General features: G+C 36.6%; 1 protein-coding gene across 3 annotated transcripts in view; it reads right to left on the bottom strand.

The window, feature by feature from the left end:
• Positions 1–27,113, bottom strand: part of METTL15 (methyltransferase 15, mitochondrial 12S rRNA N4-cytidine) — a 134,886-nt gene that overhangs the window by 12,803 nt on the left and 94,970 nt on the right. For all 3 annotated transcript variants that reach the window (XM_072421845.1, XM_072421844.1, XM_072421846.1), the window contains 2 exons: positions 21,777–21,968; positions 12,870–13,048 (listed from right to left, as the gene is read on the bottom strand). In XM_072421845.1, coding sequence (XP_072277946.1) covers positions 12,870–13,048; positions 21,777–21,968 — 371 coding nt within the window. The remainder of the gene's footprint in view (positions 1–12,869; positions 13,049–21,776; positions 21,969–27,113) is intronic.

The following is a 27,113-nucleotide window of genomic DNA, read 5'->3' as shown; positions in this document are numbered from 1 at the left end:
CCATTTAACAAAGCAAGTACAATACACCCAAAGTAATCAATCAACAATAATCCTTAACTGGTGGTATTGTAATAAATTATTAAACACTTAAAATGTTTAGTAGGCAGTTACCAATTGTTTTCAATCAGAGACACTTTTTATTTTTACAGCTCCTGCAAGCTGAAATCTGATTGGTTGTCAAAAGTTTCTAATTGATGCTCTTATCTAGTTTTATGTCACCCTAGTTAGTCAATATACACTGAATTAATGGTCTGGAGTCATTCTGCATTTATCATTAACACCCAACAATAGCTTTACTTACCCTGTTTATGGACTGCCATCAGTTACTGCATACCATTGTTCTTTGCACACTCTAATAGGCTTCCCCATTCCTTATTGATTTCCTTACCTCTCTCCCACCCACAGCTTCAGCAACCTCCTGCATTGCAAGATATCTTGAACCACAAGCAGGGAATAGGTTAAAATAGAATAATAGATCCCCCATATCTGGCTGAAGTGCACTGGAAAATTTTTATGCTAGTGGATGAAATTGTCAACGTGCTAGGGTTGTCAATGTGATGCATTAAAATCCCCCGAGTGAGAGAGAGTGGTAGAGTTTAAAAATTAATTCATCTCTCGCACCTGTTTGCAGGAATCCGACTACTGAATTTGCATCGCATTTAATAAGTCTCAGTGACGCAATTCATGTCCTTTTGTCTTGGCTGCTTAATACAGTGTTGGATTCTCACCAATCTAAAATTCAAGTGATATTACAATGTTCTAACTGTTAATTAAAGTCCATGAACTTAGCTATAGCCGGCTTTACATATTTAGGTTGTCATAAAGGACAAGGAAGGAAAAAAAAGTCTTATAAGCATAATTTTGAAGTTTTAATATTAGAGCAGTTGGTCTGGCTTTACATTTAACTGCCGACTACTCCTTTAATAATCCATCCTCAGTGGTATTTTTAATTTGATAAACCCATCATGACGAAGCCTACAGGCACAATTACCACAATACCACCCTCAATTATGTGGATGAGATATACAATTATTATAAGAGGAATGTAAGGATATTGGTATTACACAGTTCAGGGATTGTAGATAAGACTATCGTGATCATTAAAGTAGTACAAATACATTATAATTTTTGCTGGCTTACCCCAAAAGGATCAGAGCAGTCTAGACTTCTTTTGCCTAGTCATATCCTCAAGATTCTTTTTGTTGATTCCAAGTTTGTCTTGAGTTTCCCTCCTTATTGGGGTTACCTGGAAAAGCTTCTCCCAAGTAAAATGTTTTGAATTTATAAAAATGGAAGGCCATAATAAATTAAGGAAGACCCACCATGATCTGCAATGACACTATCTAGAAGCCGGTCAACTGCACATTTTATTTATTAGATTCCATGTGTAATTGTGTTACTGACAAACAATTCTGCACAATATCCAGGTTTAAACAGACCTACTGTACTTTAGGATACTAGGAAATCCCTAAATTTAACCTTCAATTCAAACATAATCACAATTAGCATAAGTGACACCAGGTAAATAAAGTACTAAACATAAATATTAAATAATATATTATAGTATTCCCACAATAGTTGGATCAGTCACCTCTTGCAGCCTAAATCACTTTTTAATGGACTTCAAACTTATTTCCCTGCATGTTGGAAGCACTATTACGAGTTTTATGCACCTGCACCCCAAATGGTGGTACAGGGTAGTATTAAGATCTGTGACATTCATCAAAAACTTTCAGTGAGTATACCCCAACAGCACAAATGCACATGCTCGAACTGTGATAATTTAAATTCTGAATGTCCTACCTCTGAACCGTTGCGAAGTAGAGGTTCAATAGCTAGGTGAACATACAAGTTCCTGTCTGCAGATGCAGCAGAACAGATAGAAAGTATGCATGGGTTAGCATTCAAGCTAATCAACGAGCCTGAGTTTTAGAAGGCTGTGTCCAGCTAAAGTTGGGAAAAACCATGACGTGCTGCAAGACCAAGCACCCCAGATGAAAACCATGCTATTGTTAAAGGAATGGTGTCACCAAGAGAACAAGAAGGACCATGCCTTTAAAAACATTAGAGTTATTATGCTCTTAACATACCCTCCAACCCCCGCAATGTGGCACCTAGGTTGACAGCCTGCCCCAAGGGTAACTTGGCTTTGGCTCCTCTTGAACATTTATTGTGGGACTGTCCTGTTATATCCAGGTTCTAGTCTAAAGTTTTTGAATTTTCCTGTTTAGTCACTGGACACAATAGACAATTAATAGATACAATATCTCCAAGCTATAATCACAGTAGATAAAATCGAAGCTACTCAACATCGAGAGATACACCCACAAACATTCTTTTGGTACATGGATGCCTTATTTATGCTCTTTCCCCAGCCCAGCTCCAGGAAATTTTAGTACTCTTTAGACACACCACATGGTACGATCCTAGGGGCTTGGGTGCTTCTTAAGTAATGATAATTGCATTCTGTCATCTTTTTTTTCTTTTCTTCTTTTTCTCATGGTTCTGTGCTGCCTAATATGACAGAATATGACAGAAAGTCTGAATCCCTATATACAATTCTTTTATTATAATCCACTATGTGCGGGATAACGTTGTATAGTAAAGTGTTTGTTGCTAACTCTTTGTTTTTTCTTCTGAAAAGGGGTTTGGTTTTCTGTTAAATATTTTGTTTGGTTTTGGTAAAAATGTCTTCTACACTCCGCGAAAAACGGAAAATTGAGGTGGGGCAGCGATAGCTAAAAGTGCTTTACTTGTCTTGATTTGTATTGTTATGTACTTTTTCATACTGTCATAAACATTAGAGTTAGTGTCCATACGATAACTTGAAATTTTATGAAACCAAACAATATAAAAAGAGCAAGATAGGCAACATATTCTGATTAAAGTGTTTGGCGGAGGAGACTTTGTTAAAGGTACAATATAGCTGTGCAACAAGGCTCCCCGGCTAAATTTTGAGAAGGTTCCTATCAATGGCAGGAGGCCAGTAATGCACTCCTATGTTACACCCTTATCATATTTATTTGACGTCAATAATAGATAGTAGTTCGACAATAGTGCAAAATAAGAATTGGTTATTGAACTTAAGTTGCAACTAGAAAATTTACCTCAATTTTTGGTCTGTACATGCTAGCGGGGCCATTGAAAAAGCCACCCATGTGCAGTCTTTGGGACTTCTCTCTGCCTGTAGGACAAAGTTCCATAAACAGCTATGTGGCTGTACTGCTAATAACAACCTTACAAATTGATTATACAAATTCTGAAATGGCAACCCTTTACATGTCATAAAGATTAGGTCTGGAAATCTATCCTCACCTTTAGTTTTGCAAAGTTGTACAAGCTTAGGTCTAAATTCAATGAACACAATAAGCATCTTACATTTAGCTTTAGAAGATGCAACAAGTGTCTGCTTCATTTTCTGGCCAGAGGATGCCCTGCATCATTCCCAGTTTAAAAGTTTTTGGTTTGCCCTTTCATTTATTGGATTTCAGTTCCTCCAATTATCAAGGCTCAGCTTCGCATATGGGAATTTTCAAGGGTAATCTGCATGAAAATGCAGCCTCCGTAGGAATGTCCACCAATCAAGGCATTTTGTTACTTGTGCAAGTCCTTCAATGGGTACTATAAATATTTTCAGGCAGGGTATCTTATTAGGGATATAATATTATTCTTATACCTAGAGTATCTTGAGTGCATACCAGAAATGGGGAAAGATATAGATTAAGTTACATACAACCAAAAATAATTATCATGTTCACTCTAATCATCAATGATCTAATCATTAGAAGCGACTATTTTATGATATATTGACAAGAATGAGAATTCAATATATGTTATGTCAACATTTCTCAACCAGGGTTCCATCAGAAGTTGCAAGGGTTCCTTGAGCAATGAGCAATTTGTGTCTTTCAGGTTAGTGACACCAATGATTCTTTAGGCTCTCTCTGAAAGTGACAATCTTTCAACTGACAAGCAATGTAAGATATATTCTTACCACTGACCATCATGTACTGTGAGTTATTTATATAGTAATTACAGCAGGGGGTCCCTGAAGATCTGAAAGTTGTCAAGGGTTCCTCCAAGTTAAAAAGGTTGCGTTATGTATTGACACTTTGGTTCACTTATTTTTGGTGGTGGAATGATAAAAATGAATATAGATGGATAATAGGTTTTCTCTATTTACATATATTTATAGGTGGAAAGCTTTTTTATTACCACACAGTATTTAAAAAGTCACTCCTCACTCTAACCAAAATCAATAATAATTTTGTAGGAAAATGTTTCAGTTTGTCCTAGTAGGGTAATCATTACTTCCTGACTACAGAATGGTGTTTTTTTATATTGTGATTATTTTATTAAAAAAGGGTGCATTAGATTGTGTATTAATAATTAGGAAGAATAAAAAATAAATAAAAAAATAATAATTTTACAGAAAAATTGTACTCTAATGGTAGAGACGCATTTAATCATTTCTTACTCTATATGTTAAGTATATTTAATCTAAGCAAAGGCTACATCCGATGGGCTCTTTTCTGACTCTATTATTTTTTAATGAATAAACACATGTACTACAGCAATTCACTCCAAAGAACACTGCACTTAACTGTGGCTGCAATATCAGATGCTGTTAGATCTAGATTTCCCCAGTCAGATTCAAATTAAACAGACAGGGTGAATAGGTAAAATTATACACATAACTGTTCGGGTAATGTCAGTGTACATCAGATGACCTTCATCTAAATTTGCTAGGGCACTATACTTCAGATGTGGGGGATGATATTGTTGGGACTTTATTGTCACTGACAGAGCTAAGAAGCAAAACATTATTAGATGTAGAGTGAGGGGACTGCTTTAGGTGGATTCCAGGGACTGAAAAATATATTGCCCAATTTTTTTTTCTTTTTAATTTAACCCAAGAACAAAAATGTACAAATGTTATCTATCGAGAAGTGGTGCTGCCTGGTTGGTATATTCATTCTCTACAGATTTAAAAAAAAAAAAAATATGTACATGTGTTTGCTATATTTTTAAAATATTCTTGATTCTTTTATGTTTGGACTTTTTTTACATAACATGTTGGTTATAGTTGATTAATTTCTAAGCAAAGATTGGCAATTTTGGAAATGAATTTTAGTCTATCTTGTTGCCCCCAACAAGTCATTACTTAGGGAATCCAAAGTGTTTCCAAGTAAATTGAGATATGTAGTATATTACAACATACTTTATACAGAATATTTCAATAAATATGGACATGAGGCAGGAGGGTCACCATGTAACATGGCTGGGTTCCTCTCTACAAGAATGAGAAAATTACAATTCTTTGAATTAATATTGCAGAAAACCTTGAAATGAAATTCATACTGTGTGCCCCCCAGTGTCTGCATTTTCCTTAGAAATAGGTATTGGTCAAAAGAAGCCAACCCTGCCATACTATTTCTAACTTTTTGTGCTCCCAGATATCTCAATCTCTCCATAATTAATCTAGATTTGACTTTACTAATTTAAAAACAAAAAGTAAATAAATAAAAAGTACACAACTTAAATTAAAAATAATTTTGTCTATAAAAAATTTGACATAAGGCATAATTATCCATTCATCCAAGTTCAAAGATAATTCAAAAAGGTAATCTACATAAAATGGTATTGGTTAAATATGAGGTATTAAAATGGAATTTTAGGCAGTTGTAGCTAGCAAATCGTGCAATCAGTGTGGTTCATCACCACTTGTTGGTTTATGCATTACATCAGCCACGGTGAAGATGGGGTTTCTTGAGCTGTTACGAATTGACCATTTGTCAGATGATGCCTACCTAGTTTTAGATCCAACGCCACTTGGCAGAGCTAGTGGCATGATATCAGTGATCTTTAATGCTGTCTGTAAGGATGGAATTTTGACATAACTCATTGACTATAAATGTAAGTGCCATTTTTCTCACGGACTCATAAAGATAACTTTTTACGGGGATTTTTCACACATTGATAAATAGGTCAAAGGAGGGAATACTTCCTTCTTCGAGACCCAAGGGTCCTTTATGGATTTTCATTAACAATGAGACTTTGAAAAGCAAGCAGGTATTTTTCATTTCTATTGTAATAAAACAAAAAAGTAAAGCGTCATGACACCACCAGCCTGGAGATGCTCATATGCTGTCCAGCCAACAAGTTGTGGTTGGGTTGGTGATCATGCAGTTTTGCTGGACAGTAGAACTAAAACATGAGATTTATAACCTGACAAAACAGATTTATTAATATTTTGGCAAGACAGATCACAAGTGTTGTATCTAGCTTCATCCTTGCTTTGCAAAACCAATGGTAGAGTACCATATTGGTAAAAAGATCTGGTACTGCCCAAACCTTCCATGATTGCTTACTTTATTATATGCCCTAAAATATTAAAGTAAACTTAAAATAATACAGGTACTACTTTGTATGCTAAAAGGTAAAAGAGAGAAAGAACACAGAAACGTCTAAGTAAAAAAAGAAGCATGGAGAGAAGAGATAATACTTTTCTGTGAGCAATGTATGTCACACCTGCTGTGTTTCATTGATGCAGAAATACAGCGGGATCCTTGAATCATATAGACTTGAAACGTAACAAGTTTCATTCACTTGATTGAGACTCCATGGGACAGAATACTCTGCCGTTCATTTATGCTACGAAAATAGACCATAGCGAATTGGCACCATCCATTTTATTTCCTTTTAAACTTTTCCTTCTGTGCTACTTGTAAGTGTTTACTAAAATGTCTCATATTGAACTATCGCCAGTGTTGACTGAACCTTTCTGCGCTGGCAGCTACTTAATGAACCTTGCTCTGACGTCTTCCCCGAATTCCCTGGTTTTATCAGAAGCATCTGTTAAATCATGCCGGATCGTGGCAGTTGGAATGGCACATATAATTTAGCAATCAACTAACAATAAAAAGACAGAACACAAATGATTCCAGAGACTGGGCAAATATTGTCACAGCGTGCACAGCACAACGCAATATCCATCATGGTTTATTGTTCAGTGATATGTAAGCAGCTCCGCTCTTGCATACATTTAATTGTTGCTATGGGCCAGCCTCATTATTCAACAGCATCATCCAATAACACAGTCAAATCTTCTCACTCAATGTTCAATAAAGAAAAAAAAAATCCCAAGGCTGGTGAAAACTGATTTTTTTTTTGTGTGTGTGTTCTTGATCCCACAACAGTAGGAAGAAAGAGTTGAAAGAGGGATTTTTTTTCTTTTTGCAGTGCTCAGATTGCACAAAGTACAAGATGCCTTTGTGTAGGTTAATGTGTCAAAATGTAGATAATGCTCTTATCAAGCTTCTCAGTCACAGCAATACACTGGAGAGAAGGTTTTACATGACAGCTGATAAGGACAGGGAACAAATGTAGCAAGCTAACATAATCACTTCATTCCAGCCGCACATAAGTGTTTCCATTTGTTGAAGCAAAATTACAGTGGCAAAGTGGCACAATTTATTTGCTGTGGCTTACAATCTACTCACTGGGGTATTTTTTATACCAAACCAAATACGCAATTCCTTTTCTAAGGGAAATTCTTCTGAGAAAAGGAGAATTCCCAAAGGATGGCCTTCAAGACTTTAGTTTTATGGTTAGAACTCACCATCCTTGGCTATGATTGTAAATATTATGGAAGCTGCCATTGTCTAACTTCAAAGCTGTATGCTTGTTTGGTTGGTAAAACATTTTTAAGCATTACTATGAGTATGGTTACTTTCTTGAAACTAGTCAAGGAGACGAAACTGGAATTTTTACAGGCTTTTACCTGGATATTTAAAGTGTCAACATATTTTTACTTGTAGAATAAATAGGGAAGGGTCAGATCCTTAGTTAGGTTTTTTTATTAGGAGGATTTATTAGGGGGGAGGTTTTTCTCCTTTATTTGCCCTGGTGACCATTGTAACTAAAATAGAAAGTAATGTGAAATACAAACACTTTGTTTCATTATAGCAAAAGTTTGAGGGAAAGCTTTTATTGGGGCCATCTGAATTTAACTTTTCTAACTTTTTTTCTAATTTCCCATTGAGTCTTTAGAACACAAAGTGAGAAGAAATCTTCTAAGAGTGTCAAAATATTCAATAAGGTTTAAGGGTTTAACCCTTCCTATTTTTTTAAACAAAAAAGTTTTTTCCTTACATGCTTGTTAACTCAAGCTTAAGATCATCTTTACAGCCTATGGTAAAAACTTAATCGTTTTAAAGGTGCATCTCACACCCAGGTTGGGTTTTGGCCAAAGTACAAGTTAGGAACTTCTGTCAGGTTGTTATTGTTGTATTTGTTCCCATTAGGGAGATAAATCTTATGTTTTCTTTGCACGATTCTTACCACAACTGAAAATGAACCAAAATCAAAGCTTTTAATTTGTACCAGAACAGGTACAGAAGGTAAATATTCCATGGGGACACTTGTTAAGGTGACAAAATCAGGGTTCAGTAAAGATTATTCAGTTATTAATGACTGGAAGGATCATAATAGTACTTTTTTGTCAGTGGAAATATAAATTAACAGCTATGTCTTTGCTTTGCCTTCTTCTGGAAGATTGGTGATGGAGTAATCTAAGAATATGTTGAACTTAAAATAATCTAGTCTTTTGACTATAACATGACTTTGGTTGCCCAGATACGGCATTCTGAGAAAAGTTTCCAGCTATACGGATCTGTTAGGTAATGTAATGCTGTGTCTCATCTATCATGATGCATAATCCAAGTGTTTAATAAGCGTAATATGGAGCAGTTGTTTTTTTCACGCACTTTACTGTGATATATGTCAAGAAAAAGTTTCATCACAAATTGGATTGTAACATATACCACTAGTTTTTGTCGTCGGGTGGGACACCTTACCGCCATCGCTAACCTAGTATGATACTAAACTACCGGTATATTGCTAATTTTTTGCGAAACTAGTGGTTATATGTTAGCCTAAGATTCATTTATAGAGACACAGCTCTTAATCTTTTAAATTATGTTGTTGGAACAATAAAATGTTGTGTTTTTAAATTTAACCTTGGTTGCCCTTTACAAGCCTGGCTTTCCCTTCCTCCTCCTCTTCTCTTCCTCCAACAGATAGACGATATGTAATCACAGGCTGGGCAAATAGGAGTCCACAAACTCCAGAAAACTATAGAAAATCATAAGGGGTTTGGGTAAACTATACTATTACTATATATATACAATCTTCGCTTGAACATGCATGACAAGAGAATCCCAGAGCACTTGAGGGTTGGCCAACATAAGGACATAAGAACAGTGGGACTGATTTGTTAAAGTTCTCAAAGACTGGATTGTAAACCATCATGGGGGAAACTCGGTGATCAAGCAAACCTGGAATGGATTTCTTAAAATCATTTGCTATTAGCCGGCAAATGTTTGCTGGATCACCCTGGTTCTCCCTTTTAGAAATCGAAAGCAGCCCAGTGGCTGCTTTCTTTCAGACTCTTAGCATTTAATTGAAGACTTAGAGTAAGCCATGTGAAGAAGGTTGGGAAAGCTGTAAAATTCCAATAAAACTTTTTCAGAAGTGTTAAAGTTAGAAATAATGTGAAAAGGAAGTTCAACCTACTGAGTGGTAGAATCAAACAAAATATGCATGAGCAGTATTTATTATTTACTAGACCTTCAAATGTATTACATTCATTGTAAAGCAAACATTAATTATGGAACACTTTTATTCACAAAACCTGGGTCCTATGGAGTTCAGAGAACACTAAGTAGAAGGCAAACATTTTTATAGCTATATAGTGTCTATTAAAAATTACTATAAGTGGGTTGTATTGCGGATACCTACTGGACAATGACAGTGTATAGATAAAATTACTTGAATCGAGGTGATTATTTAAAGATGTATATTTAAAAATTGAAAAAGACAAAAGTACCTTCACTTAATAACGGGTGTCCTATCATGTGATGAATTTAAAGCATCCCTCACAGAAATGAGTGGTGCGTACCAACAGCCCATTTACCACACTAATGAGATAGGAATTGATCTCCTTTCTTATTAATCAATGATGGCTAAGACATTGGTGACCACAGTGCAATTAATTAGTACTTTTTCAAACTGATCAACTTTGACGCTGCAAATTGTTTTCCCATTACGCTAATTTGAAAACTGGTTCAAACTGTATCACAAAGATCAAGAATGGGAGGACAACAGGGAGAGACACTAATTATCGAACATGTAAACCATGCAGGTAATCACATTTGTTTTGTGGGCTTATACTTGACTGCACATATAGCTGAAAGCACAGCAAAAGGGTTAATGAATTAACCAATGGGATTCAACTAGCAATGCTCAAGTAGACACATTTAAAAACACAGCATGTTCTGCAAGATGAGCCAAGGGGCTTATAATGACAAGAGTGAATCGCACAGTCACACAGCACGCCAATTAAGCCGATGAATCATCGATAACCAATCAAAGCTGTGATCCACACTACACCATTGACTGTACAGCAGGTAATTGAATGCACTGCTGTACAAAATCTGATTTAGTCCCAATAAGTGTTTCCTTAAGAAACGTATAAAGATTATGAAAACCTTTTTTGGTGGTAAAACTGTTTTCGTTTATTATAGCTGACAATAAAATGTGGTAGATGGATGTTTTTCAGGTTGCATGAAGCTTTCTTGGTTCTTCTGGCAGGTCTGACTAGGGAAAAAGCAATATAGACCAAAGCCTAATGCTTAAAACATCCCATGCGTTTTATTAGCGAAATGCTAAGATTTGTGCATTAACTATTGTAAGCCCTGAGGAAGGGGGAGTATTTGGTCATAGAACGAGTTGGCTGTTTTCTTATTTATGTAAACCAGTAAGGGCTAACACAGTTTATCTGGACTGTCTACACCGGGTTTGGCTCTCTATATTCTCCAGGCCCACACTTAGGGTATGCTTTATTTGTAAGCTGCTTTATCGAGCTATATATAAATATGATATTGTTCCTAATACCTTTGAACTATTGCTTCCCTGCCTATTAGATTTGTCATTTTAGGAATAGGCTCCCTTTCTGCCTCTTAGATTTATCATTTCAGGAATCGGTTCCCTTCATCCTATAAACACATTTAAACATTTAAATCAAGTTGCCAATAGGACATTCTACACTGATAAAAAAGGAGAGAATAGAGGTGACCAATATAAGGTCATTCATAAATACCTGTTAATAATAACAATTTCAACTTCTCAAATTGGCACAATTGATTTTTTTTTTTAGATCTATGAAATTTTGTATATAGCTATGTAGGTATACTATGAGATCCCAAAAATGTCCTATTTTTACTTTCCTATTATTTTGGCCAGAAGGACCATGATTTTTAAGCTTTATGTTGCTCATGCTGCATTGAAGCATACACAATATACAGGAGAGAAACTTTTTGTTTGTTTTTGTGACTTACCAACTTTGTTGGGTCTTTTCCTTGACAAGTTTGTTATTGGTTTACATTACATTGCTGAAACTATTCTCCACTCCACTTCCATTTTTTGGTAACTACAGCTGCCCTGCAAGATCTTATGATGCCCCAACATGTTCACCCTTATGGTTGAACAAGCAGAAATCCTACGAGAATCGGTATGATTAGCTGAGGGAGGTTTAATGACCAGTGCCAAGTGATCTGTGGTACGGATGCACATGTGCAAGGATAAGAGTGGACATGTAATCAAGATTCGGAAAGTGGCTACTGATGTATGTTACATTTAAACAAAAGAATAGGAGATAGAACTCCTTGAACTTAAATTGTTAATGTATTAATATTTATTTTGTATTTTTTACTGCTGTTATATTTATGTATTAGGAGACATAAAAGGTACCAAGAACTTCCCAAAGACATATTAGGTCTAAAATATCTGATGCTTTATTGGTTCATTTACCACCTGCCTAGTACACTGAAGGGACTGGTCCATGGTGCACCAATATTGTGTAGGACAATGAGCTGGGTTCAATGATTTTTTCAGTGAAAATCAATATAACCAATACAAGACTGTTTTTGTTCTTTAATCTAACAAAAATGTGGGTGTGTCCACACTTTGGGTTTGAAATAGTGATAGAAGGCATCATATCATTTTGTTTCCTTTTATCTAGTTGTTGGTAAATTCTATTATATGTGGATAGTGTGACTATCATCTGTACTGTGCATTTACTGATAGCTGGGTGTAGACAAAGCCAGATGGTGCCACTGTGGGTACTGGTGTGCTGATCATTTTAATATACAGCTGAATTTGGTGCAAAATCGGAAGGGTAAAAAAAGTAGCAGAAACAGAGTAGCAAAAAAAATGACAGGTGGAGAGACAGAATGGTAAAATGCATAGAAGGAAGGAAATAAAAAAGGAATGTAATTTATTTTCTACTTATTGTTAGCTATGTAATTACATCAGGATATGGGGATCCCACCCACAGTTGAGTCACGTTTGGTGCCTGTAACATAGATGTAGCAGTCATATTTCATTTCGTGGCCAAGGCTTGTCCTTTTTCTTGAATGATAAATCACGAAACAAAAAAACAATGACAAGGCTGAGCCACCAGTGAAAATCTATGTTCTCAGCAGCCATAACGATCAAGATTCCCCATCTGTTCCTGCGACTGCCTACACTGTCTCGGTGTGCATCTACGTCAAATCATTTCATGAGCAATCAATAATTAAACTAATCAGTAAAATACGCTGCAGCAAAAACAAAAGAAAAAAAAATGGACGGCAACCAAAAAAAAAAAAAATTAAATTAAAAATTAACAAAGCTTAACATCAAAAAGGAACAGACAGGCTTAAATCCTGAATGATTTCCAGGACAAATAGATCCCTCTGGGACCTTGGGGATTAATATACTTTTTTTTTCCTTCTTTTTCAGACACAGCACAGAATTAATGAGGGTACCTGCAACAATGCTTGCGAGCTGCTGAGTTCTGGTGATGGGGTATATGCTACGTGCTTGTACGATGGCTGAAGCTATTTTCTTGGCGTGTTTCTCCTCCCCGTATGTTTTCAGGATAGACGCAAGTGCCTGTTGATCTAAAGCATTCACAACATCAGCGGCGGTGGGCATGTCAGGATACCTACGCACAAGGAGAGCCAATTAGTTCCCTGACGTCGGTTTTCATTGACAAGAGGTGAAGCTTCATAGTGCAGAGACACAAGAAACAGGAAAAAAAACACACACAAATACACACTCTGCATAGGCGTGCCTTGGAGATTTTAAAATAACTCAAAAGAAATTTATGAGATTGAAAATAGATTCTACCTTCTAGATAACCTCTGATAACTTCAACTTTATGGACTCTTCTATCAAAACTTTTCAAGTCAGTCATCATCACGATATATACATATAAGTCATTGTAGGTCAGATAGAAGTCTCATGGAAATATGTAAAATAAATTGTCATTCATATACATATTTGGGGAGCTACGATATAACATTGTATATTTTAGAAGTAGAAGAATATTGGCAACTGCTCCTTTGTTGCAACTTATTGGACCTGATATATCTCTAAGACTGGAGAAGAGAGATTTTCATGAAAAACCTAGGTGATCTAGGTGTGTTTTTTAAAAAAAACATTTAGTATGATTTGGAAAATTATTTCAACCCAGGACCAGATTCATTTCAGGTTTGCTGGATCACCTAGGTTAACCAATAATTGTCTAACTTCTCCAGTTTTGGAGAGCTTTAAGAAATCAGGCCCATTTAGTTGTTTTCATGGGGGAAAAAATACCATGGATCTCTTTTGAGCTGCAAAGACCTTTTGCTGCTGGATTGTCTTTTGGTAAATTGGCTTCTATGAAGATTGTCGATGAGCTGAATGGTGTATGCATCGTAAAGGGAACACCTTAAAATCTTACTGTTCCTAAATTCTAAAAAGCCATAAGTTATAGCAGTTAATTACAAGTGATTATGTACAAGTCTGATTTTAGCAAAGTGACATCTCTTTGGTTGCCATGACTGATTGTAGTTTAACAGCTTGGAATAAGAAATGATGCTGTAACAGTGCCACTTACCTTCCACACATTCAAAATTTTTAAAAAGACAGTCTATGGTCAATTTGGTTAAAGTGCAAATATATAGTAGCATAATATGCCTATTGTAAATGAAAGATGGTAGACCTATTCTGAGAGATTATGAAAGCTGCCATTGTTGGGCTCATTTTAAAGAATGCTAATTTCCCAGATGTAGAGCTGAGCCACTGGCTTTAGTAGTTTCAGACACATACCTGAAACACGCATGCACCCGAGCTTAATTTTGGGTCAGAGATTTAGAAAGTATTAATGACAGATCAACCTGGAAATTTGGTAGGTTTAGAACTACATTAGCTATGCAGCTTACACTATCTCTCAATACAGGTCAACTAAAGGTTTCTTGTAGTTCAGTCATCTGCCTTCAATACTTTTTAAAGGTGAAAAGCAAAAAGGCATATGGGAGGAAGAATGTACGTATTTGTATACACAAAAGTATACGCAAGAGTGTACACATTTTTTTTAACCTTTATACAGTTAGGTCTATAAATATTTGGCCAGAGACAACTTTTTTCTAATTTTGGTTCTGTACCAAAGCAGAAGCAGTTGAACTGCAGACTTTCAGCTTTAATTCAGTGGGTTGAACAAAAAGATTGCATAAAAATGTGAGGAACTAAAGCCTTTTTTTTTTTACATATTCACTTCATTTCATGGGCTCAAAAGTAATTGGACAATTCACTCAAGGGCTATTTCATGGCTGGTGTGGACAATTTCCTTGTTATGTCATTATCAATTAAGCAGATAAAAAGCCTGGACTTGATTTGGGGGGGGGGTGCTTATACACATAGACAACATGCGGTCAAAGGAGCTCTCCATGCAGGTGAAACAAGCCATCCTTAAGCTGCAAAAACAGAAAAAAAACATCCGGTCAACAGCTTCAGATGCTTTGCAAAGCTTAGCCAACCCAAAAGTTGGCTGAGTTTTATGCTCAGAAAATGTTTAAGATAAACCAAAAATTGACTTTTATACACATCAATGGCCCTATATGTCAAATGTTGAGTGTATTATGTAAACAAATGACCAAAAGAGATATAATTTATTAGCAGAACGCTGTATCATGTTGGCTATGGCCAAAAGCAGGCAAGTGTGAACTAACCACTTCATTTAATTTTTTTTAACATTTCCCTGTATGTGTAGGAAGACAAAATATGGTAAGAAATTATTGGAATTGTTTAGAAGTTGTAGTCAATATACCATCGTTTTTATGTCTTAAGTGTTAGCTCACCATGTTTAGTGTGATGTTTATGTCCATGCATTTATGCTTAGTTTGGTGTGGGTAAGCTTTATGCTCCCACCACTGCATTCTCCCAAAGTCACCATCTGTGCCACCAATTTTTCTATTGCAATACTCTTTGTTCAGTGGGCAGCCACTGATGATGTAACTTCTGTGTGTCTCCAGAAGTTACATTGTCCACAGTTTTATTGGACACTGCAGCTTGGGTCACCATTACAACTGTGATTAGCCATTTTAGTTGCAAACTGAATTCACCCATGTCAGACATTTGTGAACCCAGCTGTGAACTGAACAGGAAAAATAATTTATAAGCATGTCAGCGTATGTCGCATGGCATTTTTTGATTGTGTCAACACTGGACCCTATCCATGTAATTTGTGCTGAAATGTTCACTTGAAGGGACAAAGAGTTGTCACCTTATGACAGGTAATTTCTAAATAAGGATATTACTGTTAAATTTACAATACATGGTAAATCTAATATACGTTTTTAGCAAGTGGATTTGCATAAAAAAATATATATCTAATGCTAATCTAGTGGGAGTGAGTGACTAAGTAAAACAAGAAGATTTGGGCTAGTCGTAACAAGAGGTGCTAACTTTGCCACCAAAGGAAGTTTCTTACTCCTTTACTAGGGCATATTGGTGATGAAAATGGAGCGTGAGTTGTCCTGATATTTTATGAATGAAAATCTGCATTACTTAAACTGTATGTAAAGGCAACAGGTTTTTAAGTTTTGTATATAAGCAGAAAAGGGTTAAACCCTCTGTCAGTTTTTGGTTACAAAAGTATAAAACAGTGTTTCTCAACCTTTTTTAACCCTTGAAATATTTTTTAGGTCTTCAGGGATTCTTCCGGGAACCCCTTCCATAAATACTATAGTCAGTGTAAAGAATACCTCCTACGTTGCTGGCAACCTTACAGATAGCCAAAAAGATCATTGGTGTCAGTGGTAACTGTGACAAACTGCTCAAGGAACCTCTAGCAACCTTTGGAGGAACCCTAGGGTACCACAGAACCCTGATTGAGAAACACTGGTATAAAAGTTGTCAGTAGATTAGAGGATGAAGTAACTTTACCTATGGTGACACCTGTCCTTAACTTTTCTCCAACCTATTAAAAAAAAGGTTTTACATAAACTAGTAATTTACATAAAAAAAGTGGGCAGGAGCTTTTGGACCATTCCTGATCACATCGGCATAAAGAATAGGAATGAATAAACCCTAATGAATGTTCTTTAGAAAGTAGATGTATTTCACACCTTCCCATAGCCATATATACTTTGAACAACAGCAATCCTAGGCAGAAGTTTAATCACAGACTCACGGGTTAAACGTGTGTCTATAATCTCACTCTTAAGTGTTAAAGGAATGTGTCTGATGTACTTGCAGGAATAAAGCTTGGTCGATTGACTATTTTTGTTATGTTTGCAGCCTACACTCTGGAGGAGGAATTTAAGATAACATTTATTACACACTCTCTGTTCTCGGCATATGAAGGAAAAGTAGGAGGAGGTATTTCTTTCTTCAACAAAACTTTATAATTGGACTTTGACTGCTGCAGTCTACTCATTTTACTCTTTTTCCAACTGTCTCTTATATTATATCTGTTCACTATATGTACTTCATAAATTGGCTTGACAAGTTTCCAGCTATGAGACCTGTACAAGAAGCTTCCTATGTGTAAGAATAAAAATAAATTTAAAAAAAGTTAAAAAAATATTTTTTTATGAAGGTTTTACTCGTGTACTTTTGTGAAAAACAATTAGAATGTTTAACGTCAGCCATGGCTTTTGAAAATGACAGGCTGTTACCCGATTAGCCAGTAGGATTAGGAACGTTGCGTGGAATGTGTGAACCTTATTTATTGTGCATATAGTGCAGGAGAACCTTCTTATGTGTAAAATTGCATAAAAATATTACAAAGGAGGCTTTTTGAATTGAAATGCTCATTCTTATGGCCAAATAGAGTTTTATATTTCAATAACAAATTATTTTTGATCAACTATTGGCCTAAGTGATTCAATACCTAACCAAGCACTATTGACAGCCATTATGTATTATGGTAATAGTATGCATTAAATACTTTTAATATATTCAGTATAATAATTGGTTAAATTATAGGGATTTATTTGCTTTATTTAGACTTTTCTCCTTTTTGCCCTGAAGCCAAGTGACAGCTGTATGGATAAGAACGTTCTATAAAAGCCTATTCACACTTTTGTTTATTTGTTATTGAATGTATTTTGATTGAGGCTTGTTACCTTAAAACAGCTCACTGATTTTTAATGGGTTGTCAAAGCTCTTTAAATGCCTGAAAGAAAGCACCTGTGTTATTTTTGACAATGCAGTGCACCACAATGCACAGGGTATTCATACAAGTGGGTTGTAGTGCGCTTAAGCATATGTGTTGAAATTGTATGCAGAATGTAATGAGCAGGTTGATTAAACCGTGGAAATGTTATTCTCTGTAAGTACAGGCTGTGAGTTTTTTCAATTTAGCTGGTCAGAAAAACGTAAAACATGTAAATGACAAGTAAATTATAACACAGTTAACAGAATACAAACTTTTATATAATATTGGTCCTAAAACTTACAGTGAAAAACATTTAGAGAAATTTTCCTGGTGTTAAAGTTTTGCAATGAAGGCCCCAAGTCCTGCTAATTATTTAGCTGGTCACATAGTAAAAACCACGTGTAGTTGTACAAGTTAAATCAAGTCCAACAAGTCCAGAACCAAACATGCAAAACAACCCCAATATCACTTTGGGACTGCTCTGGTGGGCTTCAGTATGACCCAGAGATCATAGCTAAAATATTCAGTGATTACTTCTCGGACCTATACTCCACAGTACATGATACCCAGGCTGGAAATACCTCCAGTTTATCCACTTGTATAGGTGAATACTTTCACATTTGTGCCCTTCCAGTTCTGGGGAGCTCCGTAGTGGAAGCCCTCAACAAAGAAGTAACAGGACAAGAAATCTTAGTGACTATATCTAACCTACCTCACCATAAAGCCCCTGGCCCTGATGGGACTGTACAGTTATTACAAACATATGCACCCATACTGGTCCCACACATGACTAACCTGTACAATAGTTTCTGGAGGGATCTCCAATCCCAAATTCAATAGTCCACTCCTATATTTCAGTGTACCCCGAAACCGGTAAGGATCCGCAAAATCCCGCCAGCTACCCCTTTTAAAAACTGACCTAAAATTTTTCACCAGAATCCTATCCACCTGCTTAGGGAAATAATTGCCCACTGTAATAGGCAAGGACCAGTATGGGTTTTTTTTCGGCACGTAAGGCTGGTGATAATACCAGATGCACCATTGATATTAAAGATGCCCCTAATAAGGTGGACACTGGTGCAATAATTGTCAGCCTCAACGCTGAAAACAACTTCGACCGTTTAAGTTGGACCTTTATGATGCAGGTATTAAAATGGGTAGGGATACGGGGCTTCTTCTTAAATGCAATTACAGCCCTATATTCTAACCCTATGGTGGACATTTAATTCCCACATGCCAATTTTCCATTGTTTATGATTAAAAGTGGTACTAGGCAAGGATGTCCTCCTTCTCCTTTACTCATAGAGCCATTTGTGGCCACTATTCGCAGACACCATGATTATACAGGGGTCCCCATAAAAACCAAATACTTCACGATAACCCTTACTAAATAGCCTTACCCAACTTGCACAAAGTTTTAAAATCAATTCCACCAAAATGTAGGCTCTACCAGTGAATATGCTGGATAATACTGTCCAACATCTCTAAGACAAGTACTCCTATAATTGGAAAACAGATTCAACTTATATTTGGGAATTCATCTAACCCCGACTTAGCAGAGACTTTATAAAAGTAATTATATTCCACTTCTTCGGGAAATTACATCCGGCTCCCAAAACTGTATTATGCTCAGTACAAACCTCAGCAGGCCTGGGGGCCCCTGATTTTGTTAAATACTACTATGCATCCCACCTCGAGACTATGGTCTTGTAATCATTGGATAGAGCTGCAAAAGCTTTGGTTGACACTTCTTCACCCAGATTCCATGCTTTAGAGCACCTTCCTACTGGAGTTTTAACAGAAGTTTCAGGCTACTGATATTTAATTTTACAGTTACCTACAAATCAGGCATTATGCGCAAACACTAACAAAAGATTTGTTTTTCCCCTCCCCTACCTCTTTTTAGACTATGTATGGGCGGGCCTTCCCAGAGAGGTTTGATCTCCGAATTTCATCAGCTCCTATAAACAGAATCCACCTCTCTAGGTCTAAAACATGCCTACATACAAAATCCTAATGCACTGGTTCTCTACCCCGGAGGTGTTTTATAGGATTTTTCCCACTACGAGTAATCTTTGTTGGAGATGCAACTCAGAAGTGGGTACCCTCCATCATGTTTTCTGGTTCTGCCCACACATAACCTCCTATTGGCGAATGGTAAATGAAATGCTAGAGGGGTTGTTTGAAATGCCTATTCACTCAGACATACTGACCCACCTCCTGGGGCTGCCAGTCCGCGAGCTATTCAAGCTCAATAAACGTTTATTGACCAATATACTAATGGCAGCCAGATGCCTCATTACCAAGAACTGGACATCTGAGTTCCGCCCCCCACATGGGCAGCGCTCTTTAGTCATAATAAAGAGGTACAGTTTATGGACCAACTCACGGCAAGGTTGCATGACTGACTCGACAAGTTTGGTATAATATGGGCACCATGGTAAGCCTACTTCACAGGTCAATCAGGGGTATTAGATCTGAGATGATGCTAACACACCCACCTCTAAATGGTGAAGCCACAAGAGACTATTGCTCTATAAGACTACGGACCCGACCCAACACCTTCCCCTTAATCACCTTATCCTATCTATTTGTTTTTTTCTTTATTTGTTTCCCTAATACAGGTAGTCCCGGGGTTACATATAAGATAGGGACTGTAGGTTTAGTCCTAAGTTAAATTTATATGTCGGCACAGGTACTTTATTTTATTAAGTGCAATTAGGACAGATGTTTGTCTCAACATTTTATTAGGCAGCATGGTGTCAGTTACTGTATAAAATCTTCACTGTGAGCTAATCTCAAAGCACAAAAAAAAAACTTTATAGAGCCTAGACATTCATTAACTTCTGGAGCAAGCTGTGCTTTGATATGCAAAAAGAAACAACTGCAGATTTTGTCTTGGTTATTAAAGAGTTACAAGACCTTGCAGAAGAGCTCAGTCTCAGCTGTGTTCAGCAAAAGATTTCTTCTGCAAGTCATGCAAACCGTGCCCCCAAGCTGCACACGAGTGAGCAACGTAGCCCCGTTCGTACCCAGGAGTCGTCTGTATGTCAAATGTCCTTAACCTGGGGAATACCTGTACACAATCCAAAATGTATGCACCTGATGTATGAGTTGGAATCCTGTTTTTGTGGACAGTATTGTATTTATACCCTGCAACAACGAGGATCTTGCTCTACGTGGCTTAACTTATCATTATTGGTATCCCTGCTTAAGGATGTTGGATGTTACATTTTTGTATAATGCCAGTTTTTGTTTGTTAATCCACTGCATTGAGAACACAACTCTACATCAAAATGTTGTTGAAACAATTTTCACACTGATGTCACACATTGTTATGTTATTCTATGTTGGGTTTGTTTTTTGTTTTTTTAAGACTGTTATTTACTGTTCTTTTCATTTTACTCTGTTGTTTTTTATTCATACAATTAACAAAAATTCATATATATATATATATATCATACAAATATAACAAATATCACATATATAACAAATATTTACAGATGAGTGGAATTTGTGCTCTATAATTAAAGGCTCAGAAACTACAATCTCCAGGAGACCCCTCGATGGAGATTTACATGGCAGGAGGATCACTGCACAGGACCATCTCTATAAAAAAAATCAGCAGCCCTGTGGAAGTAGGCTGTATCCCCTGTGTCTTATTAGGTGTAGTATAATGTTTTACCTGTGCAGACCTAAAGAGCTGGTATTGATGGCCTTAACTGGTCATAAGTCTTTGGGAATGCAAAAGCTGCTAAAAGTGATTGAAAAAGCAACCTACCTAATGTATTTCAAAATCTGTTAATACAGGCTCTTAAAGTGTATATAAAGCCAAAACAATGGAGAGAACCAATCAGGTAAAAAAAAAAAAAAACACTTTTTGTTTTTTCTTTTACTGTCTGGGCCACACTGGGGAGATTAATCCTAACTTTCTGTCCAAGAAATATATCAGGAAAGAAATCACTTGGCATCATGAAAATACCCCATTAGAATATTTGTATTTGATTTTCTTTGATGACAACTGTGTAAGTTTGGATGCCTCTCCCTTTTTGTCCTGGTAAACAATGATCACAGGGACACAACTCTCTAATGTAATGAAGCCTTAGGAATCAGTAAAAAAAAAAAATCAAGGTATTCACTTTTTACCTTCCCCATCCAAAACTGAAAAAAAACAAAATTTTGCTATTTAATTTACACACCAAAAATTTTACTGTATATTCTTAGTTTTCATACTGTTAATTGTATTTACCTGTCACGATCCATTCTCATATCTAAAGGGCCATCTTTACTAAGGGCGAACCCTCGTTCTGCTGTGTCAAACTGCATGGAGGAGCACCCAGCATCAATAAGAACGCCATCTAATGTCCCATGTTCGACTCCTGCAGAAAGCAGAAGGTTCTCACATTCACTAAATCTTCCTAAAAGGGGCTGTATGGTATTCCTGTGTAAAGAAGAATTGGAGAGAAAAAAGATCACGTTAAGACAACACAAATCATCATTGTGGGTTTGATTAAACTGAGGATCTTCAATGTCCTAAAGGAACTCTGCCATGAAATAACTTTTCTTCTGAGAACACTAGCTCCCAGGTGGTGAAGCAGATGCTTTGGGTTTTATGTTTTTGAGTAATTTATTTGTAACAGTTATGGAAATAAATACATTCTTATATGACACTAATTTAGAGTATGTTTAATTTAGGTTGGTAACTCAAAAGTACTTAAATGAGCCAGGCAACTATCATTTCAAAAGCAATGGCAGTTTTTTTTTTCTTCTCTCATGGCACAGTAATTTTAAAAAGTTTGCTCCTAATCTTAATGTTTTATGGAAAAACTAAAAAGAAACTGTGCTTCAGAAAAACAAACAGGTGGAACTGAGGGTGGAAGTGAAAAAGGCTCTGTGCCTGAGGCATTATTACCGCATTGAAATATTGTATAACTTTTTGTGGTAGTCATCATATGATTCTTCAAGGAAACTGTCACAAAGCAACTAAGCCTCAGCACATAGACTGATCTGCTGTTTTGTAAGAACATTTCAAGTAATAATAAAATTGTAGCAAATTTACATTTTATATATCATATTTTCAGGACATGATCTCAAAGTTAAGAAAAAAGGAAATATAAAATATATTACCTCTACACTTAAGTGCTACCCAAACCCCAAACTTGTTCCTATCTGAACTCTTACACCATATCTAACTCTTTAGAATGACACTTAAAATATTGCAAAAAAAAACGGGGGAGGCAGATGTTCTGTTCTTTTCTTTAATGTACACTGAGCTGCACATGTATACAATTAGTGTACGATCCCAACAGAGCTAGCATCTAGGAGTGAATGAACACATGCGCAAAGGAGCTACTTTATTCTGGCAAAGTAAATCAAGACGGTCAAAGATTGTGAACCTAGGTGAGAACCGAGGGGGAGATGCCGGAGATCTGCTGACCTTCAAGAACCTTGCTCACAACTTTTTAATGACTTGGTTCCACTTTAGGCAATACCTTAATCTAACCTGTTAAGCAAGGTCCCTTGCCAACATTACATACCTATTCCTTAATCTGGCCATGAACACATATCCTCTGCAGTCTCAACACCTAACATGTATTCTTCATAATCTGTAGTTTACTGTTTAAAAAATACCTAGACAAATTTCATCTATTTGTTAGAATGTGTGGATGTGGACTACTAGTTCTAAGACCACTGACAGCACTGGTCAGTCAATTAGAATCGAGAATCCTGATTATGTAACCACCATAACAAAAAATCATAGCAATCACATAAGCTTTGTGTACGTATCTGCTTCCTCTAGTTGTCAAAGTGTCTTACAGTGAAAAGAAAGAAAAGATAGAAAAGTAAAGTGCAATACACAGAGTAAAAAATGAATGTTTTGAGCTTTTCCATAACTTCCTCTTCTTATAGGAAAAGAAGAGGAACCCAGAAGAAGTTGGTGAGAAGATGTTGGCAATGAGGGAGCTTGTTGAAAATGCATAGCTGGATTGGAGTGAGTATTGTTTTTCTTTAAAATAGATTACTTTTAAAATATTTTACTAATAATATTATGTTACTATATAATACCTAGATTTTAAAATATAAACTTTTCTCACATACAGCATTAGCATTTCAATATATTTTTGTGTTTTGTAACCAAATAAATCTTAATCATTAAAAATATGATTAATATATTAGTTTATACCATGTATTTTACCAGCCACTGATAAGTCATGCACGCTCATAAAACTTTCTTCTTCAGGAAATCTTTTATATTCTTTTGATGAAAATGTAGTTAATATTTGCCTCCACTCAGTGATTAAAAATACATGCTATTATCATCATTTCTGCCTGTGGATAAGTAGAATGAAATGAGTAATACTTCTCAGCAGATGTCATGAGGGCAGCCCTGGATTAACCAGTAACTAAAATAAGTACACGCTTAGGGCATCAAGGGAAAGTGGGCACTGCAGGTTTTTCCCCTTGCTATCATGGCCTTAACGCTTTCACTGCCTTGCTTGACTTAAGTTAAACTTTCAAATGTAGTATATTTAATTGTTGTAACATGCTAAGATTGGAGGTGATTGCATGGAGGAGAAAATCAGGATGGGGCATAGAACAAAGCTGTATGCATGACACTATCCTAATGCTTATTCTAGGAGTGTTACGCTGGAACAGGATAGAGTTTAGCCAATGATCGATATGATTCATAAGTTCCAATAAAGAGCTGACCCCTTGATCTATCTGTCTAATCGAGGAATTAAATGTGGAAACAGAAGGTAATATGTTCCTGAGGAAGTGGACTATGTTTCCGAGAAACGAGTTGAACTGTTATAAGCTTATTTGTAACGATCACAAATTTATGCATGTAAACGTTTTTATATTTTTATTTGTTTAATAAACATTTGTATTAACAAAAGATACATATTGGATTGTGAATAAATATATATGCCTGCAAAGTCCCAAGGCTATTGACCCTGTTGTGTAAAAGAATGTTTGTTTGCAAATTTATATAATTGTGACCAGGTCATAGAGGAAAACTGTAGTTCTGGAACATTTTGGGGTGTATATTGTAGAAAATACGACATTTACCAAATATTCTCTGGTGCAGAATCAATAGTTGCTATTGAAAACACATGCACCTAGAGGACTCTTCACATGAGAATGCTGAATGTCAGATACATTGCTTCCTAATACACAACTTTGGATTCTAATAATATTGGCAATGGAAGGACCAATAGGAAAGCTTTTTTTGGGCTCTTGACCTTATTTGGGCCCTGCATGAAGGATGATTATTCAATGACATCAAAAGCAGTGGGAAAATAGACAGGGGTTATCAATCTCCCATATTTTATCTAAAAAAAGTTTAAAACAGACATGAAGTGGTCAAAGTTTCTGCACATATCCTCAGCTACAAGGTTTTTTAGAGCATCCAGATTTTTGGGGACTCTGGGGTGTTCCACAGGTTGTTAGAATAACGGAGGGAGCAACTTGGAAAACAGGAGACTAAATATGCAAATACCAGCCAGAGCTCAACTCTCTACTTGTTAGGGTTTTATCAGGCAGTTAGAGTACGATCACCTGAAGGCATGAAGTCTAAACAACACCTGGTGTTTAGCAGAGCACCCAGAAGGGGTGATGGGCCGGCAACCTTAGGTGCTGTCAAGTCACAACCTTCATGGCCACCCTACCTGAGGAGGTAGGAAGGAGAGGCTTTGGTCTGAGACAGGCAATGTGCAGCAGACAGGAAAGGGGATCACAGTGAGGAGGAGCCAGAGCTGGTGGTTGGTAAACATAACCAAAATTCCAGGCAATGGTCAATGCAGGCAGCAGGCAAAGTGTAACCCAAGGCCTAGACAAATGGTTAGGGCAGGCAGCAGGAAAGAGTAATTCAAATCCAGGTAAAGTGGTTACGGCAAACAGCAAAAGTGTACAAACAGAAAAATATCAACGTAGTTGTTGCGAAATCACACCAGAAGCAGTCACTACTACTGCTGAGGCTAAAATAACTTCTGGTCATTTAAGGGCATGCATGGCTGCCCACGGACATGAGGACCAAGGGATTGCTGCTGTACATGCCCCACCATCTCTGCCAGATAGTAACAAAGAGTGGGAACCGAGCCTAACAGGATAGTGAGGACAACCAGATTGGAATGGTTCGGCAGAGACTGGTACAGGAGCATACAAGTAGTATGACACCACTACTGGCCAGTAAGGCCACCTATCAAACTCTGTGGGCAACAGAAAGGAAAAAAAATCAGAAAAGAGTGGTTCCCACCTCAGCCTTCACAGATTTGAATAACATAATTTGAGCATTCTGGGATTGTGTGATTCTGGGAGCCTTTGAAGATAACCCACAGCATGCACAATTACCTTTGTGAAGCATTTTACAGCACAGAACATTTTTAGAAAGTTACAGAGACACGTATTATGCAAATGTGCTCTCACCAGTATGGTCTGATATCAGAAAAACTTCCATTGGAGGGTTCACATAGATGTGTTTTGACTCACCAACAGATTGCATCTAAATAGAAACATTTTTCAAATAAAAAATATAAAGGGCTTCAACTAGAACAGTCATTTCTGGTGATTGCACTGATGAGTGTTTATGAAGGCTATTTTGCAGACATCCCAAAATAATGTATTTAGTATTTTAATAAGTCCAGTATTTCGAAGAAATCAACTTGCTGCGGAAGTTGTTACGACGACAAAAAGGGGACAAATTAATCTTTAATGACTTCAGGACTTAATATACAGAAAACAAATTAAACTGTCAGTGGAAAACCATCCAGAGCAACAATCCACCAATACACATAGCCAGTGGCTATTTGAACTGTCTACGATGAATACAGCTCAGTGATATCTTCCTGCTTGAAAGAAATAAGGATATGAAACTTCTTCCTTGACCAAATCATATTTACTAAAACAAAAGTGCTACTGTCTATAGCAATGGCAAGCATGCTGAGGAATGATAATGAATGAGAAAATAAGGAACAGTGAAAGGAAAGCATGGGATTTTCAGTTCTTACACCAGAAATCTAGGAAAAAGAACTGCGTAGCCTAACAAGGATTTTTTTTAAATTTTGTTTAGTCTCTGTCTTGTATGAGTCACACACTGCACCTGCCAACTCATTGGACAATAAATCCACATCATGGCACAGCTGTTTATGTGTCCAAAGAGCAGCCAGGTGACACAGAAAGCTATAAAGGTGAACCATTGATGTCACCTGTCTAATGGTGCAGTGCAGAGGTATCAAAATTTCAAGAATGGCTTAACAGAGTTGAAAAACCTTGTGACTGGTAGAATAATTCACAGACATGTATTGGTATTAGATCTTTTCCTAAAGTTTAATTTTTTAGCAGCACTTCTGGGCCCAGTTGGATATTAGGGCATTTATAACATATATTGAAAAAAATATCTTTGTCCTACTAAAAGTTGTAGTTCAAAACTGCCTATATTTTACCTTTTTCCCCTTTATCAACATGCCAATTACATTTTAATTAAATCCTTTCCATTTTCATTGCATGAACATAGGATGAAGGCAGATTATGGGTTTTGGTGTGGTTATAGTATGAATTACATCACAGTATATGCAGCTAAAAAGGT

Source organism: Pyxicephalus adspersus, chromosome 9 (genome assembly GCF_032062135.1).
Source record: "Pyxicephalus adspersus chromosome 9, UCB_Pads_2.0, whole genome shotgun sequence".
NCBI classification, from domain to species: domain Eukaryota; kingdom Metazoa; phylum Chordata; class Amphibia; order Anura; family Pyxicephalidae; genus Pyxicephalus; species Pyxicephalus adspersus.
Note: the sequence above shows the minus strand (reverse complement) of the source record. Positions and strands in the feature narration are given on the sequence as shown.